This window comes from Physeter macrocephalus, chromosome 8 (genome assembly GCF_002837175.3).
Source record: "Physeter macrocephalus isolate SW-GA chromosome 8, ASM283717v5, whole genome shotgun sequence".
Classification (NCBI taxonomy): Eukaryota; Metazoa; Chordata; class Mammalia; order Artiodactyla; family Physeteridae; genus Physeter; species Physeter macrocephalus.
Genome location: NC_041221.1, coordinates 84,280,945 through 84,300,345, shown reverse-complemented (window position 1 = coordinate 84,300,345; position 19,401 = coordinate 84,280,945). Strand labels below are relative to the sequence as shown.

The following is a 19,401-nucleotide window of genomic DNA, read 5'->3' as shown; positions in this document are numbered from 1 at the left end:
TCTACACATCAGAAGAGAAATAATGAAATCTAGAAGGGGACGACCAGAAGGCCACAGGGATAAAGTGATGTCACCTGAGACCTTGCTAAAATAATGACCTGTTAGCCTTGAAGAGCTCAGGGAGACTATAGAAAAATGCTTAAAACCACTTGGCTATTTGGATGATGTGAACATAAATTCCAAAAGGTTAGAACAATGTGAATCTCTTTAAAATTTTTAATGAGGGGCTTCCCTGGTGGTGTGGTGGTTAAGAATCCACCTGCCAATTCAGGGGACACGGGTTCGAGCCCTGGTCCAGGAAGATTCCACATGCCACGGAGCAACCAAGCCTGTGCACCACAACTACTGAGCCCACGTGCCTAGAACCTGTGCTCCGCAACAAGAGAAACTACCGCAACGAGAAGCCTGCGCACCACAACGAATAGTAGCCCCTGCTCGCCACAACTAGAGAAAGCCTGCACACAGCAACGAAGACACAATGCAGCCAAAAATAAATAAATTAAATTTAAAAAAATTTTAATGAGTTAAGTTTAAGACAAATGTTAGAAAGAAGTACATCTTTACAAACCTGATGACTTATTAAATAAGTAGTATGTGCAAGAAATCCCCGAAGGACTTCTCAATACTTGTGAAAGGCAGAGTCATAGCACGTGACTGCTAAAAAAACCGGGGATGTGCCCCAGCCCTCTGAGTCATGGAGGATAACCTTGCCTTCCTCCGTGATGCTTTGGAGCTTGCTACTGACGATGGCTACTCTGGCCTGAACAGACCATTGTCCGTACCGAAGAATAACAAGCTTCATCTTACAAAAAATATTGCTTCTAGCAATGTTTAATTGTTTTATTTTATCTGATAGTCTCTCTGTGTTGAGATCTGAATCCTCACTACAATCTGATTTGAATTTTATCTAGTATCACAGGAGAGTTGACATAAGAAAACCAAATCCAAGATCTCAATCACATTGAAGCAGTTTCATTATTCTCTCTCTTATCTTCTCCTGGTTTGTAACTATAGAAGCCTCTCCAAAGTACCTTGAGTGCCTTTTTGTCCAGGTCCCATGTGTTGGGAAAAACCTGAGAGATTCCTAAGCATATCATGTTTGAGTATCTCAGCAAACTTGTTACCAGCTAATTAGCTAAGCCTCCTCCTAAAACTGAAACTTATGCATACTCTTTTTAACTGAAATATAGTTGAGTTATAATGTTGTGTTAGTTTCTGGTGCACTGCAAAGTGATTCAGTCATACATATATATAAAACTTTTTTTCAGATTCTTTTCCCTTATAGATTATTATAAGATATTGAGTATAGTTTCTTCTGCTATATAGTAGGTCCTTGTTGGTTATCTATTTTCTATATAGTAGTATGTATATGTTAATCCAAAATGCCTAATTTATCCCTCTTCCCCCCTCCTTTCCCCTTGGGTAACCATAAGTTTGTTTCCTATGTCTGTGAGTCTGTTTCTGTTTTGTAAATAAGTTCATTTATATCTTTTTTTTTTTAGATTCTGCATATAAGTGATATCATATGATATTTGTCTTTCTCTGACTTACTTCTCTTAGTATGATAATCACCAGGTCCATTCATGTTGATGCAAATGGCATTACTTCATTCTTTTTTATGGCTCAGTACTATTCCATTGTGTATATGTACCACATCTTCTTTATCCATTCCTCTGTCAATGGACATTTAGGTTGCTTCCATGTCTTGGCTATTGTAAACAGGGGCATACTCTTTCTAAAAACTTCCCAACTCTTTCTCAGGTTCACTGTTTTCCCTACTATATGGAGATTTAATGTTCTCCATGTCTTTTCAGACTTTGAATTCAATCTCGGTGCTTAAATCTCTAAAATGTGTATGTGAAAGCACTTTTCCAGAATTTTTACAGATTTTATAAAGTTAACTAAAAATACTGAGTTTGCATTCCTTTGCCAGGTAAAGCATTGAAATAGCATGCTTTAGCAGGATCTTCCTAGTGTTGGAGACAAGAAACAGCACATGTGCCACATGTTTGCACAGCAAGCACAAGATGTCATGCTAGAATTTGCAAATGTGTGCCTTGTGTTCTCTGCTGTATCATCACTGAGAGACCTCCAAAAATGAAAGTATAGTTTTAGTACTTTTAGATCCTAGTTTGGTTGATTCCAATACAGATTTAGGCCATTCTTCTGTGGGCATTTTTGGTTTTTTAATTATCCTGTTTTATGAAACTTCATTTAATTTTTTTAATGAGCACTCAAATATCTATAACTTTCACACATTAAATCAGAAATGTCATGGCTGTATGTAGTTTCAGAGCTGCTGTACTTTCCCTCTGTGTATTCTCCATTATGTGTAAAGAGATAGGTATAACTAATAATTCAACTACTGCTTTGGGGATTGATAGTTCCGTATTGAAACTTGTGCCGAAGACCAGTGATTTAAAAGAAAATTATTTCTTCCTGTATTTCCTTCCTCAAAAGTGGTAAAACACTATATTTTGAACTGTTGCAGATTTGCAATGAAAGTTAATGAATTTAAACTCTATTATGCCAGATATATACATTAAGTTCTCTAGCCAGGCTATGAAATTGGATTTTAGGTTCTCTATTAAATTGTTAACACCACAGTCTCAGTGAAGCATTTGAACCCATACGTCAGAGAGATTGTCTGGAAACCATAGAATGTACTCTCTTATTTTCTGCTGTTGCAATGACAACATCTCTCAAGATTTTTGGCGAGTGTTTGCGTGGTATATCCTATACATGTGAGCTTTTGCTAACAGAGACATTGTTATTTACTAACACATTTCAGTACAAAACTAGTTCCTTTTTGGTCAGTGCAAGCCAGAACATTGCTGACGGTAAAATTCGTATTAAAAGAACATAGATTCAGTTATGCCAGGATGATGAATTCTAGACTTGGCACAGTTCAGTATTCCCTTCTTCAAATATTTATTCAGAAACTGCCTTTGAGATACATTTTGTGTCAAGTTAAAAAATTATTCCCCCACAAGATGGGGATGGCACTTTGCATTCACCCTCAATGGCTCATAATCTTTCCATGGAACCAGCAGAAAGATTACCGCATCTCATCTGTTGTGTCTATTAATGTGTCATACTCTCTAGTGCTTTAGAGAAGAATATCTTTATTTTGTCTTTCCAGGGGACTTTCTGTGATCATGTGAGACTGAACCAACTGAAGAAGGCCATTTTTAAAACATTCCCCTTAATTTCAGAATGTTCAATGATATGGGTTAAATATTCTGTCATGAGATAATGGAGTTTCTTTTCTTTTTTCCCCTTTGGGGAATTTTATTTTCAGGTTTCTCTTTGACTATGTAGGCATGTTTCGATCTCAAGCAAGCTAAAAATTATCTTCCAATTTTAAGATGCCTCATAAAACTAAAAGAGAAAACTTTGAAGATATTTATTTTCACTATACTAGTTGAACAAGGAAAAAATATAAATATAAAATAGAATGAATAATAAATGTTCAGAATCTATAGGTTAAAAAGGTAAAATGTTCAAGTTTAAATGCATTAATTTCTCTCAAAGTAATTTAAAATTTAATGCCATTCCTATCAGGATCCCAGTGTTTTGGTTTTGTTTCTTTTTTTTTTTTTTCTTCCTTTTTACCATACCTTACATGCTTACATTTACTAGCTTCAGTTTTTTAATTTAATTTTATATTGGAGTATACAATGTTGTGTTAGTTTCAGGTGTACAGCAAAGTGATTTAGTAATACATATACATGTATTTATTCTTCTTCAAGTTCTTTTCCCATTTAGGTTATTACAGAATAATGAGCAAAGTTTCTAGTGCTATACAGTAGGTCCTTATTGATTATCTATTTTAAATATAGCCGTGTGTATATGTCAATCCCAAACTCCCAATTTATCCCTCCCTACCACCCTTTCCCCCTGGTAACCATAAGTAAGTTCGTTCTCTAAGTCTATGAGTCTGTGTGTTGTAAATAAGTTCATTTGTAACATTTTTTTCAGATTCCATATATAAGTAATATCATATGATATTTGTCTTTCTCTCTCTGACTTACTTCACTTAGTATGATAATCTCCAGGTCCATCTACGTTGCTGCAAATGGCATTATTTCATTCTTTTTCATAGCTAAGTAATATTCCATTGTATATATGTACCACATCTTCTTTATCCATTCCTCTGTCAATGGACATTTAGGTTGCTTCCATGTTGTGGTGATTGTAAACAGTGCTGCAGTGAACATTGGGGTGCATGTATCCTTTCAAACCATGGTTTTCTCTGAATATAAGCCCAGGAGTGAGATTGCTGGATCACATGGTAGCTCTATTTTTAGTTTTTCTAAGGAACCTCCATACGGTTCTCTGTAGTGGCTGTGACAGTTTACATTCCCACCAGCAGTGTAGAAGGGTTCCCTTTTCTCTACACCCTCTCCAGCATTTATTGTTTGCAGACATTTTGATGATGGCCATTCTGACTGGTGTGAGGTGATATCTCACTGTAGATTTGATTGGCATTCCTCTAATAATTAGTGATGTTGAGCATCTTTTCATGTGCCTCTTGGTCACCTGTATGCCTTCCTTGGAGAAATGTCTGTTTAAGTCTTCTGCCCATTTTTTTGAATGGGTTGTTTGTTTTTTTGACATCGAGCTACATGAGCTCTTTGTAAATTTTGGAGATTAATCCCTTTTCTGTCGCAGCATTTGCAAATATTTTCTCCCATTCTGTGGATTGTATTTTCATTCTGTTTACAGTTTCCTTTGCTGTGCAAAAGCTTTTAAGATTAATTAGGTCCCAGTTGTTTATTTTTGTTTTTATTTTCATTATGCTAGGAGATGGATTAAAAAAAGATACTGCTGCGATTTATGTCAAAGAGTGTTCTGCCTAGGTTCTCCCCTAAGAGTTTTATAGTATCCAGTCTTACATTTAGGTCCTTAATCCATTTTGAGTTTATTTTTATGCATGGTGTTAAAGAACGTTCTAATTTCATTTTTTTACTTGTAGCTGTCCATTTATCCTAGCACCATTTTCTCCACTGCACTGTATATTCTTGCCTCCTTTGTTGTAGATTAATTGACCATTGGTGCATGGGTTTAATCTCTGGGCTTTCTATTCTATTCCATTGATCTATATTTCTGTTTTTTATGCCAGTACCATACTGCTTTGATGACTGTACCTTTGTAGTATAGTCTGAAGTCAGGGCGCCTCATTCCTCCAGCTCTGTTTTTCTTTCTCAAAATTGCTTTGCCTATTCAGGGTCTTTTATGTTTCCATAAATGTTTTAAATTTTTTTGTTCTAGTTCTGTGAAAAATACTATTAGTAATTTGATAGGGATTGCAGTGAATCTATAGATTGCCTTGGGTTGTGTAGTCATTTCCACAATATTGATTCTTCCAATCCTAGAACATGGTATATCTTTCCATCTGTTTCTGTCATCTTCTATTTCTTTCATCAGCATCTTATAGTTTTTGGAATACAGGTCTCTTGCCTCCTTAGGTAGGTTTATTCCTAGGTATTTTATTCTTTTTGAAGCAATAGTAAATGGTATTATTTCCTTAATTCCTCTTTCTGATCTTTCATTGTTTGTTAGTGTATAGAAATACAACAGATTTCTGTGTATTAATTTTGTATCCTGTAATTTTACCAAATTTAACCTCCAGGTGTTCGTGTTTTTTATAGTTTTTTTTCCTGTAATTGATTTCTAATCTCATAGCTTTGTAGTTGGAAAAGATGCTTGATATGATTTCAATTTTCTTAAATTTACCAATGCTTTATTTGTGTCTCAGTATGTGATCTATCCTGGAGAATGTTCCATGTACATTTGAGAAGAAAGTGTATTCTGCTGCTTTCAGATGGAATGTCCTATAATTAAGTCTATCTGGTCTAATGTGTCACTTAAGGCTTCTGTTTCCTTATTGATTTTCTATCTGGATGATCTGTCCATTGAAGAAAGTGGGGTATTAAAGTTCCCCACTATTATTGTGTTACTGTTGATTTCTCCTTTTATAGATTTTAGCATTTGCCTTTATATTGAGGTGCTCCTATGTTTGGGGCACATGTATTTACAATTATTATATCTTCTTCTTGGACTGATTCCTTGATCATTATTTAGTGTCCTTCTTTGTCTCTTGTAACAGTCTTTATTTTTAAGTCTATTTTGTCTGATACGAGTATTGCTACTCCAGCTTTCTTTTGATTTCCATTTTCATGGAATACCTTTTTCCATCTCCTCACTGTCAGTCTGTATGTGTCCCTAGGTCTGAAGTGGGTCTCTTTTAGACAGTGGTCTTGTTTTTGTATCCATTCAGCCAGTCTATGTCTTTTAGTTGTTTTTGTATCCATTCAGCCAGTCTATGTCTTTTAGTTGGAGGATTTGATCTGTTTATGCTTAAGGTAATTATTGATATGTATGTTCTTACTGCCATTTTGTTAATTGTTTTGGATTTCTTTTTGTAGGTCTTTTTTCTTCCCTTCCTTGTGTGTGTGTGTACCTATTGTGGATTTTCAGTTTGCAGTGACCATGAGGTTTTGATAAAGGCAGTCTGTATATAAACAAGATTGTTTTAAGTTGCTGGTCTTTTAATTTCAAGTACATTTCCAGTATCCTGCATTTGTACTCTCCTCTTCTCACAATTGATATCATATTTGTGTGTGGATGATTTCCTACTTCTAGTGTATGTTTGCCTTTACCTCTGAGCTTTTCCATTTATAATTTTCTCATTTGTAGTTGTGGCCTTTTCTTTTCCACCTAGAGAAGTTCCTTTAGCATTTGTTGCAAAGCTGGTCTGGTGGTGCTAAATAATCTTAGCTTTGCTTGTCTGTAAAGCTTTTGATTTCTCTGTTGAATCTGAATGAGAGCCCTGCTGGATAGAGTATTCTTGGTTGTAGGTTCTTCCCTTTCCTCACTTTATATATATAGTACCACTCCCTTTTAGCTTGTAGAGTTTTTGCTGAGAGATCAGCTGATTACCTTATGAGAATTCCCTTGTGTGTTATCTGTTGCTTTTCCCTTGTTGCTTTTATTATTTTTTTCTTTGTCTTTGTCAATTTGATTACTATGTGTCTTGGTGTGGTGTGTTCCTCCTTAGGTGTAGCCTGCCTGGGACTCTCTGTGCTTCCTGGACTTGGGTGACTATTTCCTTTCCCATGTCAGGGAATTTTTCAGCTATTATCTCTTCAAATATTTTCTCAGGTCCTTTCTCTCTCTCCTCCTTCTGGGACCCTTATAATGTGAATGTTGGTGTGTTTATGTTGTCCCAGAGGTCTCTCAGGCTGTTTCATTTCTTTTCATTCTTTTTTCTTTATTCTGTTCTGCAGCAGTGATTTCCACCATTCTGCCTATCCGCTCACTTATCCATTCTTCTGCTTCAGTTATTCTGCTATTGATTCCTTCTAGTATATTCTTCATTTCAGTTATTCCATTATTCATCTCTGTTTGTTTCTAGGCCTTTGTTAAACATTTCTTGCATCTTTTCGATCTGTACCTCCATTCTTTTTCCGAGATCTTGGATCATCTTTACTATCATTACTCTGAATTCTTTTTTGGGTAGATTGCCTATCTGCACTTTACTTAGTTGTTCTTCTGGGGTTTTATCTTGTTCCTTCATCTGGGACATATCCCTCTGCCATCTCATTTTGTCTAATTTTGATTGCATTTTCCGTTCTGCAGGCTGCAAGGTTGTAATTCTTCTTGCTTCTGCCCCCTGCTGGATGAGGCCATCTAAGAGGCTTATGCAGGCTTCCTGGTGTGAGGGACTGGATCCTGACCACTGGTGGGTGGGCAGGGCTGTGCTCAGGAAGACTTTAAGCAAACTGTCTGCTGATAGGTGGATCTGTGTTTCCACCCTGTTGGTTGTTTGGCCTGAGGCGACCCAGCACTGGAGCCTACAGGCTGTTGGGTAAGGCTAGGTGTGGGGAGGAAATGGCAGCGGCAGCCTCCAGGAGGACTCACGCAATGAGTACTCATCAGAGCTGCCACTGCCAGTGTCTTTGTCCCGGCAATGAGCCACCGTCGCCCTCTGCCTCCACAGGAGACCCTCCGATACTAGCAGGTAGGTCTGGCCCAGTCTCTTTGGAGGTCACTCCTTTTTTCCCTGAGTCCTTGTGTGCATCCTCCAAGAGTGGAGCTTCTGTTTCCCCCAGTCCTATGCAATTCCTGCAGTCAAATCCTGCTGGCCTTCAAAACCAGATTCTCACGGGCTCCTCCTCACATTGTGGCTTCTTCTTTGTCTTTGGATGTAGGATATCCATTCTGGTAGGTTCCAGCAGGTTTTGTTTGTTTGTTTTTTGTCAGTTGTTGTTTAGCAGTTAGCTGTGATTTTGGTGTTTTCATAAGAAGAGGTGAGCTCACATCCTTCTCCTCTGCCATCTTGTCTCCATCCTTATTAACTTCAATTTTGGTCAAATGTATGCTGATAGCTTTTCCCCATGTTTTCTTGTGGTCTCTGGTAGGTCCTTGGATGATGACTCTTTGAAGGAGGGGAGATGGTGTACCTTTTGGTCTGGGTCTAGGTGCAGTCCAAGTCCTCACAGCAAAAGTAAGCACATATGGAAAACTCAGTCATTCAGACCACGCGCCACTACTCCACACTGTGCCAACTGCCGATTTTGTTTTCTTTCTTTCTAAAGCAAGCATTCTCAAAGTTTGCTGTAAAAGCCTCTTGGGAGAAAAATGGACATAAACACCTCAAAAAAGCTTTGAAACAAAAGAAGTATGAAGAAGTCATGGAATGCCAACGTGTCAGGCAGGATATTATAGGTCACAATGGTCACGAGATTATTGTATGGATCCAGGAATTAATAGACAAGGCAAGAAAAAAGTAGTTACTAGCATTGATTGTGGGTGTCTCTTGATAATGGGTTAATTTTGTTCTCTATGTGAGAAGTAAGCCAAAGACATTGTGATAGAGACCGTTATGCTCACCAGATAGCCACATGCTCCTCTCCATTTCTCAGCCTCCTTTGCAGTTGGGCTGAGGTCATATAATTAGTTAAGGTCAATGAGATGTATCCAGAAATGATTTAAGCTGCTTCCATACCTGTTTTCTTTTAAACATCCAACAGCTTTCTCTCTCGTTGCCCTTCATGAATGTGGATGCTGCGTTTTTCAGATAATGGCGGTAATTTGCAACAGCCTGGATCGCTGAATCACTCCTTAGAAGAGACAACCTTCAGCAAGCTGCCTAACCAACAGCAGCCTGTGACAGAAGCAAAAAATAAATATTTGTTGCATTAAAAAAAACAAAAATGATAAATCTATCTATGTATTCCTGCCTCAGACAGTTGAAATACATTTTCAACTTATTTAAGTCTTTAAACATTCATTGGCTAGTCAATTTAAAAATGATCATTAAAAAGAAGCTGCATTACGTCTCGAAAAGTATAACATGATTAGTTATCAAATCTCACATATGGGAAAAATGATCCAAACAAGAAAATAATTCCCAAGAAAAAGAAAGCCATATGATTGATAGTCTGTTTGTCTTTACTAGGTTTTCCAGGGCAATTTTGACAATGATACCCACAGAAAAAACGTCATCGACCCTCCCATCTATGCACGGCACATAAGGATCCTTCCTTGGTCCTGGTATGGGAGGATCACACTGCGGTCGGAGCTGCTGGGCTGCACAGAGGAGGAGTGAGGAGATCCCACAGCCCACAACCCTCCTATTTCCCTAAAAGTATCTCCACGGAATGAACTCTGCAAAATCTATCTGAAACTGAATGGAAATTTTCATGAAAAAGTGATAAAATTACGGTAGGCCACTAACTGTCTTCTTAAGGAGGTCTAAGCCTGCCTTTTCAAAGGTTTAATTTGATTTTTATCATTTAAAATTCTTAAGCAACATCACATTAGCTGTGAATTGCTTTTCTCATTGTTTTCTGACTTCTTCATACTGGTTGAAATATATTAGGCAAAGAAAGTAGCACTCTTGATAGCAAGGGTAAAAAAATCTCATAGTTATCAAATAAAAGCAAGAGTTGTTAGAGCTTTCATAATCAATACTCAACTTATTCTTATAAAAAGAAGAATACTGCAGTGTTAGCAATAAGTTTTTTTTCCCTTCTGTAATGAGTCTATATTATCCTAATTATTTCCCTGTGCCTGACAAATAGTGTCAGTGTTTATAACCAAAATTTGAAGAAGAATCTGTAACATGCAGTACTAACTGAAATTATAATTCTCATTTTACTTTTATTTCTAATCAGAGTATATGATCTTTCTCTTTGTGCTATTCTATTTCTATATATTATATATTGCCTGAATAAGTCCATACTTTTCCCAATTGACTTTTGTCCTATTACTTGCCTAAAAGAAGTCTAAAAGAAGTATCATGTTTGTGTGTGTGTGTGTATATGTATACACGCACATATATATGAAACATGATTATTAGTAGATTGAGCATATTTAGTATCAGTAGATTGAATCTGCAATTCTCTTGTTTTTGAAGGAAGCTATAACTATGTAATCTCCAAATATTTCCTTTATAAAGACCTCAATACTACCATTTTGCAAAATTAACAACAAAATCACATTATGTTTCTTTAAGACAAAATTTAAATCTTTGTTTTGATGGTATTTCCATAGCCTTATCTTTACTTTAAAAATCTTTACTTTAAAATAATAGAAAAATTGTTTGTCTAATTTTTTTTAGCAAATATTGACATAGTGCTGCATAACTTGGCCAAGAATATTCATCATTTCTTTGTTCATTTCTGCACTTCCTGTGAAACTAGAATTTTATTGAGGTTTGAAATTAGTGGTAGTTTCTCAGGAAAGCACAGTGCATAGACATTTGTGAGAAGAGAAGTGTTTACTAATGACAAAGAGTAAACCATTTTCAGGGTGAAAATTGATGTCTATCTATTTTGCTTTAAAGGTCCTGAAAAAATAATAATAAGCAATTATCATCATAATGACTTGTTATTGATAATGAGGTTTCATTGCCATTCTCTCAAATTAAGGCTCACACTGCCTCCATGAAAGTCCTCAACATCTAATTTATAAGCTTTACAAGTATTTGTTTTATAAGGCTTAGACACAGAATTACTGGGGTTTTAAATTGTGTCCTGAAAAAGAAAGTATGGTATGTGTACAAAACATTGATGTCCTGGCAACACTGCTAAGTTCGTTTTTTCCTTATTATTTGTGCTGCATAACAGAAGCCACTAGAATGTTACTGTCTTGTCTGTCCATGTGTTAACAGCATTTCTTGATGATGTATATATGGAGTGGTCTTCAATCATAGTGAAGAATTTAAAGAGAAAGTCAATCAATCATAATGGCATTTTTAATAAGAGCAAAATTAGGACTGGCTGGACACATATTTGTCCTATGCCCACATGCTTTCTACTTCAGGCTCTTATTATAAAATTGTTAATTTGAAGCATCTGAAATGGTGATCAGTTTTTAGCATCTTTCTTTCAAAAACAAAATTGCCATGTCATCAATATCATCTTTTTAAGTAAGGTCATGTTACAAATAATTGCTTAGGTCCAAAGCTATACACATACTCACTATGTAGCCAATGGCCCTTATTTCTTTAAAGATTTACTGGCCCACCAAATTTCTAGCCATTTTCTCTTGCAGGTTATGCACAGTTCTTGATTCTTTTCAGAGTTTTTAAAATTGTGAGTAATTTTTTATAATGATTTACTTTCTCAAAATTATTCATGGCTTCTTATGATGTTTGTTTTAAATTTTATTTTATTGGTAGTTTTTCAAAAAATATTTTCAAAGGGAGTTTGTTAAAATTTTGTTACCTTTTAGAAATACATACAAATGGCTTTCTGTTGCTTGTGCATTTTCTCTCTGCTCTATGTTTTTCACCAACATGACATATCATGGGATATCTGTTTATCCCATGATGCCCCAAATTAATGACAACAAAGGGATTCCCACATATGGAAATGTTAATAATTATTCTGAAATAGTATGTAGCTTTTGTATCAATGACAAAGTGAAGCAAATTTATTTAAATTCACAGTAAAACAAGGACAATCTCATAAGAACAAGGCACAGAAGAATCACCTAGCCTTCACCATATTGAGTAATTATAATATGCTAATTTTATAATCTATGAAATTACAATTTTAAACATATCCAGTTTATGTCTTGTTAAAAGCATTTATCATCATAATCACTAATTCTAATTTTAGGGTTGACTTTCTCTTTCTGAATGGCTTCGTAAGGGTTTATGTGAATTTTGAAGACTTAGGGTACTAATGATTGTATCTTTACTAGTTAACAAATTATGAAATATAATATTCACTGCTGGCATCTGATGTGTCAGTAAGTACAGAAAAACTAAGACACAAATAACCTTTGCAAACTTTCAAGCTGTGTAATATTCTAATGTTGGGCTTTTTCTTTGTGTATATACTTAAATCATGTAGGATGCTGTAAAATCAGTATGACCTTGTCTAGTCTTCAAAGTTAAAATAAACTTTTGAAAATCTGGGATACTTTACTTTACTTTTGAAGCAGTTGTAATCAAACACATTTGTAAGAACACACAAATTGTCTGAATGTCAATACCCACTACTCTTCTTAACTACATGCTGGTTTACTTTTTCTTTATACAGAAAAATGAAACAAGCACAGAAAAAAAAAAGGAACTCAAAATAGCCTTCAAATGTACATTGATATCAGCCAAATTGTCCTTTCCAAACTTATTAAAATGTGTGCATTTCTCCTGCTTTTAGCTGTGGACATTTTATTGGAATACTAATAACCCAGTCAGTCATTTTTTTGCCTCATGCATATTTAAAGTCTTGTGCTCCAGGATTGATCTGCCTATTGATAAACAGATGCTATTGCTGTTATTTCTATTGTTTAAGTACATGATTCTCAGGAGTATAATGAAGAGATCTAGTCAATAGTAAGCAATAACACAAACACTAATAGTATATTTATCCATATGTCATAACACTTGGCTTCTTCATAAACCCTGTTTCAGCCTCTCTGAAAGTCACTGGTAAAATATTGAGTCTGAGTACTTCCCACTTTTAAGATATTTTCTTAAGATTCAAAAAATTTAGGAAAAAAATGAGATATTAAATGTTGACTCAGTTGTGCTTCAGTGAATCTCTGATAGTTCTCATACTAACTTATATGTTTATGTATTCATACATGTTCCTATTTAACTGCATTTCAGTGTGAATGGTTCAACAGGGTTCCATTGTTTGTTTGCCTAATTTTCACACACAAGCACACACAAATGTGTTTATATTAAATACAAGCAATTATATATATATCTTTTTTCAATAAGGCCAATAAAGAATTATGACAATATCTATACAGGATAAAAAGTCACTGTGATAACAATAATTATTCAACAGAAAATTTTCAACTATGAGACTTTTTAAATTACTGGTTCAAGAACATTTCCAAGGAGGAAAGTCTGATCCTGTGGAAGTTTGACTTTAAAAATCTACTAAAGGTAACTTCATGAATGGAAAATAGTCTCTCTATATAACCTAAAATTTTAAAACATACAGCACTTCAGCTTTGAGTACATGATTTTAAGTGGAGATTTTGATAAATAAACATTAATTTGTACTGTTAGAAATGCCTTGCTCTCTCTCTTCCCAAAGACTAGTTTTAAACAATATTAACAATAGAGTTAGTGTGTTACTTATTTGTGAAAAATATTGCCACAAAGGTTTCTTTGAGATGCAAAAGGACCCTCTCACCTGAGCAGTTAAAGTGGAGCCTTAAACCACTTTGCTGGTTGAGAAATAGCTGAACTACCCTGAAAGAGAATGCATTGTCATTGTCCTTACAAAGAAAGAATACCTAGGGTAAGTAGCAACTTTTCCATTTGTTTTGAAGGGGGAAACAGGATTCCTTGATTCTACTGCAGTAAGTAGCTATAATCCATATTGGATATTTCAACATTGCCACCAAATAAAGTATTTTTCACAGTAGGCAAGTGGCACTTACTCAAAGACTTATTTCTGTTAGATGAATTTGGTAGCAGAAATAGGAAAAAATTTTTGGAAAAAGCTCCTCATTTAGTTGTTTTTGCATATCTTGGCAGGAGTTGACTGAGCCATTTTGAAAACACTAATGCTGTGGAAATATGGCATAGGAGCATCAGCAAATGGTCACCACATGACATGATTAAGCATTGCATAGGTGACTGCCTCTAATTTAACTTTAACGTCCTCAAGGGCATGAACCACACTCTTCCATATTTACCATATTTATGTAAAATCCCCATACTACCATTCATATGCCCCCATAAAAATATGTTAATAATGATGATGAATGGTGACATAAGCTCAACCTGCTGCCACCTGGGAAAGAAGTAGTGGTAGTGAGACTGATGGTGCATTCAAACAATACATCCCCCACGACCAGTGTGGAAACAGCTTTGAGAGAACTTCCCTAGGCATCAGGCCAAAACACTGTAGAGGATTAACAGGAAGACTACTGGGAGTAGGCTTCATGAATATGACACAGAAGGAATATTTTCAGTGATAAATGACTTAAATGACAAATTAAACATAGATTTACACATATTTTATAATATTCCCACTTTTTAGAAATGTAAAGAAAAAAATAATAAAAAGGACTTGCCTTTCAGGAAGAGAACCATAGCGGGCCAGCAGCTCTGGAAGAGATAATTAGTATAGCACTTCTCAAGGCCAATGGCATTTTCCACCTGGACCTGGGAAAGAATTGAACAGTATATCACAAAGGAAGCACTAAATAATCAACTCCAAGAGTTTAACTTCCTCAGTTCTCAAGTTTTAGGTAATGATAGGGATTTTTTTTTCTTAACAGTAGAAGCATCCTGCTATGATCTGAAGTTATGTCCTCCCACAAATTCATGCTGAAATCCTAACCCCCAAATGTGACTGGTATAGTAGGTTGGGACTATGGTGTAGGGGATTAGTTCATGAGAGTGGAACCCTCATGAATGGGATTAGTGCTCTCATAACAGAGCCCCCTTAGAGCTCCTCAGCCCCTTCTACCCAGTGAAACACTAGTTATGAACCTTTAAGCTGACCCTCACCAGAAAGCAACCATGCTGGTATCTTGAACTTCAACTTCGCAGCTTCGAGAACTGTGAGCCATGAATTTCTGTTGTTTATATGTTAGCCATCCTATAGTATTTTGTTATAGCAGCCCTAATAGACTAAGACACATCCCAGAAAGGAATCTGTTTTTAGTGGTATAAATACCTTGATAAGTTGCTCGGGATGTGGACTTTTAAACAATAGTGAAATGTTTTTCAAATTTCCAGTGGAGAGAAATTGGTGGGTTAGGACTAATATTTCTTTGTTTAATTAAATACATTAGGAAAGGAGAAGAGCAGAGGGGAAGGGAAGGGAGGAATAAGTCCACTGTAAAAGTTCTTTCATGAAACATTTTTCTTTCACTTATATTCCTGTGTATATATGTATTCTTGATCACCGTGCTAATTATTTTTCTTACTCTGAAACAGCCATTAAAAGTTTGAGGAGACTTGCCTGGTGGCGCAGGGGTTAAGAATCCGCCTGCCAGTGCAGGGGACATGGGTTCAAGCCCTGGTCCAGGAAGATTTCACATGCCACGGAGCAACTAAGCCCATGCGCCCCAACTACTGAGCCTGCACTCTAGAGCCTGCGAGCCACAACTACTGAGCCCATGTGCCGCAACTACTGAAGCCCCCACACCTAGAGCCCATGCTCCGCAACAAGAGAAGCCACTGCAGTGAGAGGCCCGCGCGCCGCAATGAAGAGTAGCCCCCACTTGCCGCAACTAGAGAAAGCCCGCGCACAGCAAAGAAGACCCAATGCAGCCAAAAATAAATACATAAAATAAATTTATAAAAAACAAAATAAAGCCACTGCAATATGGTCCCTGAACAGTTTTCTAAACACATGGTACCTCCTTGCTGACAGGTATGCTGGTGGCCCAATGTGAGTTTAGAGCCAGAGTTGGAGGGATCCTGTTAATAGGAGGCTTTTAGAGGCTGGATGGGGACAGAGGAGGCATGTGGTGTTGGAGATCTAAGAGACTTTAAGAAAACAAAAAGATACTACACAGAGAATTGTGTGAAGTTTTTCTTTGTGGTGGGCAAAGCCCTTTGTCCTTTTCCCCTTAAAATATTCTAATAAGTTTTTTTTCCTCTTCCATTTCATTGTTAGGGAAGATGCACCCAGGTGTTGAGTACAGCCTGAAGGTGGGTTTGTAGCATGAGCAGAGGCTGCCTGTGGGGACCTGGCACTTGGGGGATTAAATAAACTGCAGATTTATATATTGGTTTGTTTTTTTGAATATACATTGATGCTTTTATTTTTAAATGGATTTTTCTACAGTCACTTCTAGTTTAAAAGTCCATAATCTGATTCCCCCCACACCATGAATCTAAACTTTTAAGCCTTTCAGAAACTCATACTACTAATTCCATGCTTGAGAGTTTTCCTACCTAAACCTAATATCACAAATACTTATAACTCCAAACGATAGCATTAGGCTGTATTTCATGACCTGTAAAATACTCAAATGTTTTCCCTTTCACTGGAGATATAAAAGCTAAATTCTTTCATAAATAACACTGTAGAAACTACTAAATTAATATTAAGAGAAGATTAAGATTAACCAACCTCTTTTAAAAATCCTTCTTTGAATACAATCATACCTCAAGAAACAAGAAAAATCTCAAACAACCTAACCTACACCTAAAGCAATTAGAGAACGAAGAATAAACGAAACCCAAAGTTAGTAGAAGGAAAGAAACTATAAAGATCAGAGCAGAAATCAATGAAATAGAGACGAAGAAAACAATAGAAAAGATCAACAAAACCAATAGCTGGTTCTTTGAGAAGATAAAATTGATAAACCTTTAGCCAGACTCATCAAGAAAAAATGGGAGAGGACTCAAATCAATAAAATTAGAAATGAAAAAGGAGACGTTATAACTGACACCACAGAAATGCAAAGAATCATAAGAGACTACTACAAGCAACTCTATACCAATAAAATGGACAACCTGGAAAAAATGGACAAATTCTCAGAAAGGTACAGTCCCTCAAGACTGAACCAGGAAGAAAGAAAATATGAACAGACCAATCACAAGTAATGAAATTGAAACTGATTAAAATCTTCCAACAAACGAAAGTCCAGGACCAGATGGCTTCACAGGTGAATTCAAACATTTAGAGAAAATCTAACACCTATCCTTCTTAAACTCTTCCAAAAAATAACAGAGGAAGGACCACTCCCAAACTCATTCTACAAGGCCACCATCACCCTGATACCAAAACCAGACAAAGATATCACCAAAAAAAGAAAATTACAGGCAAATATCAGTGATGAACATAGATGCAAAAGTCCTCAACAAAATACTAGCAAACAGAATCCAACAACTCATTAAAAGGATTATACACCATGATCAAGTGGGATTTATCCCAGGGATGCAAGGATTCTTCAATATACACAAAAGTGATACACCACATTAACAAACTGAAGAATAAAAACCATATGATCTTCTAAATAGATGCAGAGAAAGCTTTTGACAAAATTGAATATGCATTTATGATAAAAACTCTCCAGAAAGTGGGCATAGAGGGAACCTACCTCAATATAATAAAGGTCATATATGAAAAATCCACAGCTAACATCATACTCGGGGGGAAAAACTGAAAGCATTTCCTTGAAGATCAAGAAGAAGAAAAGCATGTCCATTCTCACCACTTTTATTCAACATAGTTTTGGAAGTCCTAAGCATGGCAATCAGAGAAGAAAAAGAAATAAAAGGAATACAACTTGGAAAATAAGAAGTAAAACTGTCACTGTTTGCAGATGACATGATACTATACATAGAAAATCCTAAAGATGCCACCAGAAAACTACTAGAGCTAACCAATGAATTTTGTAAAGTTGGAGGATACAAAATTAATATACAGAAACCTGTTGCATTCCTATACACCAACAATGAAAGATCAGAAAGAGAAATTAAGGAAACAATCCAATTTACCATTGCATCAAAAAGAATAAAATACCTAGGAATAAACCTACATAAGGAGGCAAAAGACCTGTACTCAGAAAATTATAAGACACTGATGAAAGAAATCAATGGTGATGCAGACAGATGGAGAGATATACCATGTTCGTGGATTGGAAGAATCAATATTGTCAAAATGACTACTATCCAAAGCAATCTACAGATTCAGTGCAATCCCTATCAAATTACCAACGGCGTTTTTCACAGAATTAGAACCAAAAATTTTTACAATTTGCATGAAACACAAAAGACCCCGAATAGCCAAGTCAATCTTGAGAAAGAAAAATGAAGCTGGAGGAATCAGGCTCCCTGACTACAAACTATACTACAAAGCTACAGTCATCATGACAATATGGTACTGGCACAAAAACAGAAATATACATCAGTGGAACAGGATAGAAAGCCCAGAGATAAACCCACACAACTATGGTCACCTAATCTATGACAAAGGAGGCAAGAATATACAATGGAGAAAAGACAGCCTCTTCAATAAGTGGTGCTGGGAAAACTGGACAGCTACATGTAAAAAAAATGAAATTAAAACACTCCCTAACATCATACACAAAAATAAACTCAAAATGGGTTAAAGACCTAAATGTAAGGCCAGACACTGTAAAACTCTTAGAGAAAAACATAGGCAGAACACTCTGACATAAATCACAGCAAGATCTTTTTTCATCCACCTCCTAGAGTAATGAAAATAAAAACAAAAATAAACAAATGGGATCTAATTAAACTTAAAAGCTTTGGCACAGAAAAGGAAACCATAAACAAAGCAATAAGACACCCCCCAGAATGGGAGAAAATATTTGCAAACAATGCAACTGACAAGGGATTAATCTCCAAAATATACAAACAGCTCATAAAGCTCAATATCAAAAAATAAACAACCCAATCAAAAAATGGGTGGAAGATCTAAATAGACATTTTTCCAAAGAAGATATACAGATGTATAAAAAGCACATGAGGGCTTCCCTGGTGGCGCAGTGGTTGAGAGTCCGCCTGCCGATGCAGGGGACACAGGTTCGTGCCCCGGTCCGGGAAGATCCCACATGCCGCAGAGCGGCTGGGCCCATGAGCCATGGCCGCTGAGCCTGCGTGTCCAGTGCCTGTGCTCCGCAACGGGAGAGGCCACAACAGTGAGAGGCCCGCATACCGCAAAAAACAAACAAACAAATAAATAAAAAGCACATGAAAAGATGCTCAACATCACTAATTATCAGAGAAATGCAAATCAAAACTATAATGAGGCATCACCTCACACCAGTCAGAATGGCCATCATCAAAAACTCTACAAGCAATAAGTGCTGGAGAGTGTGTGGAGAAAAGGGAACCCTCCTACACTGTTGTTGGGAATGTAAAGTGGTACAGCCACTATGGAGAACAGTATGGAGGTTCCTTAATAAACTAAAAATAGAACTACCATA

The 19,401-nt window shown here is 36.3% G+C and overlaps 1 protein-coding gene across 2 annotated transcripts in view; it reads left to right on the top strand.

Moving 5' to 3' along the window:
• Positions 1 to 12,626, top strand: part of EDIL3 (EGF like repeats and discoidin domains 3) — a 439,520-nt gene extending 426,894 nt beyond the window's left edge. For both annotated transcript variants that reach the window (XM_007130595.4, XM_007130594.4), the window contains one exon: positions 9,467 to 12,626. In XM_007130595.4, coding sequence (XP_007130657.1) covers positions 9,467 to 9,616 — 150 coding nt within the window. In that variant the 3' untranslated portion in view covers positions 9,617 to 12,626. The remainder of the gene's footprint in view (positions 1 to 9,466) is intronic.
• The last annotated feature ends 6,775 nt before the right edge of the window (positions 12,627 to 19,401 follow it).